Below are 1,233 nucleotides of genomic sequence, written 5' to 3'. Positions count from 1 at the left end.
CCAGGAGGTAGAAGTTGCAATGAGCTGAAATCACGCCACTGCTCTCCTGCCTGCATGACAGAGCAAGGCTCCATCTCGTAAAAAATAAAAACAAAAAAATAAAAAGGAAGGAGAAGAATGGAATAAGGGAAACTCAATGAATAAAACGCCCTGGGGCCTACTATGTACCCAGAAAAATGAAAAGTAAAGAAATAAAATAAGGTCGTGCGTGTGGTTTATGCTCATAGTCCTAGAAATTTGGTAGGCTGAGGCAGGAGGATCGCTTGAGCCCAAGAGTTCAAGAACAGCCAAGGCAACATGGCGAAACTATGTCTCCACAAACGTTACAAAAAAAAATTTAGACAGGCGTGGCAGCACACACCTGCAACCTCAGCTAATCGGGAGGCTGAGGTGGGAAGATTCCTTGTGCTTGGGAGGTCGAGGCTGCAGTCAGCCCAGATGGCACCACTGCACCCCAGCCTGGGCAACAGAGAGAGACCATGTCCCAAAAATAAATAAATAAGGAAACGCCCTGGGGCTCCAGGCCCGCCCTCTGCTCCCATCGCCCCACCCCTGCACTCCTCCCTCTCCTGGTCTGAGCTCCCCCTGCTCTCCTCCTCCTCCTTCCCCAGGTTGATCCTGAGACCCATTGTCATGCAGAAAGGTGCTTCCTCTCTTGGTTCCGCGACAACCCACTGTCTCCTAAGAAAAACTACCAGGTCACCTGGTACACATCTTGGAGCCCTTGTCCAGAGTGTGCAGGGGAGGTGGCGGAGTTCCTGGCCAGGTACAGCAACGTGCAGCTCACCATCTATACCGCCCGCCTCTACTACTTCTGGGATACAGATTACCAGGAGGGGCTCCGCAGCCTAAGTGAGGAAGGGGCCTCCGTGGAGATCATGGGCTACGAAGGTGAGATGTGGGGGGCTGAGGAGAGCGGGTGCGGGAGGGACAGCATGAGGGGCAGGTGAGTCTCCAATGCCGTGGGGCGGGACAGTGTCCCCGGGAAGCCTGCAGGGATGGGGCCAGCGTCCACTGTAACTGGCAGCCAGGAGACCTGGCCTGGGAGGGGAGGGACCAGGGCCTGGATAGAGGCCTGCTGGGTCCTCACTGCTTTCTCCTCGTTTTTTCTCAGATTTTAAATATTGTTGGGAAAACTTTGTGTGCGATGATGGTGAGCCATTCAAGCCTTGGAAGGGAATAAATACCAACTTTCGATTTCTGGAAAGACGCCTACGGAAGATTCTTCAGTGA

General features: G+C 53.4%; 1 protein-coding gene across 1 annotated transcript in view; it reads left to right on the top strand.

Moving 5' to 3' along the window:
* Positions 1 to 1,233, top strand: part of LOC112633208 (DNA dC->dU-editing enzyme APOBEC-3C-like) — a 10,031-nt gene extending 8,798 nt beyond the window's left edge. Inside the window, exons 4-5 of the mRNA XM_025399660.1 lie at positions 612 to 891; positions 1,115 to 1,233. Coding sequence (XP_025255445.1) covers positions 612 to 891; positions 1,115 to 1,233 — 399 coding nt within the window. The remainder of the gene's footprint in view (positions 1 to 611; positions 892 to 1,114) is intronic.

The sequence above is a fragment of the Theropithecus gelada genome, chromosome 10 (genome assembly GCF_003255815.1).
Source record: "Theropithecus gelada isolate Dixy chromosome 10, Tgel_1.0, whole genome shotgun sequence".
In the NCBI taxonomy this organism is placed as follows: domain Eukaryota; kingdom Metazoa; phylum Chordata; class Mammalia; order Primates; family Cercopithecidae; genus Theropithecus; species Theropithecus gelada.
This window is presented reverse-complemented; position numbering and strand designations above follow the sequence as displayed.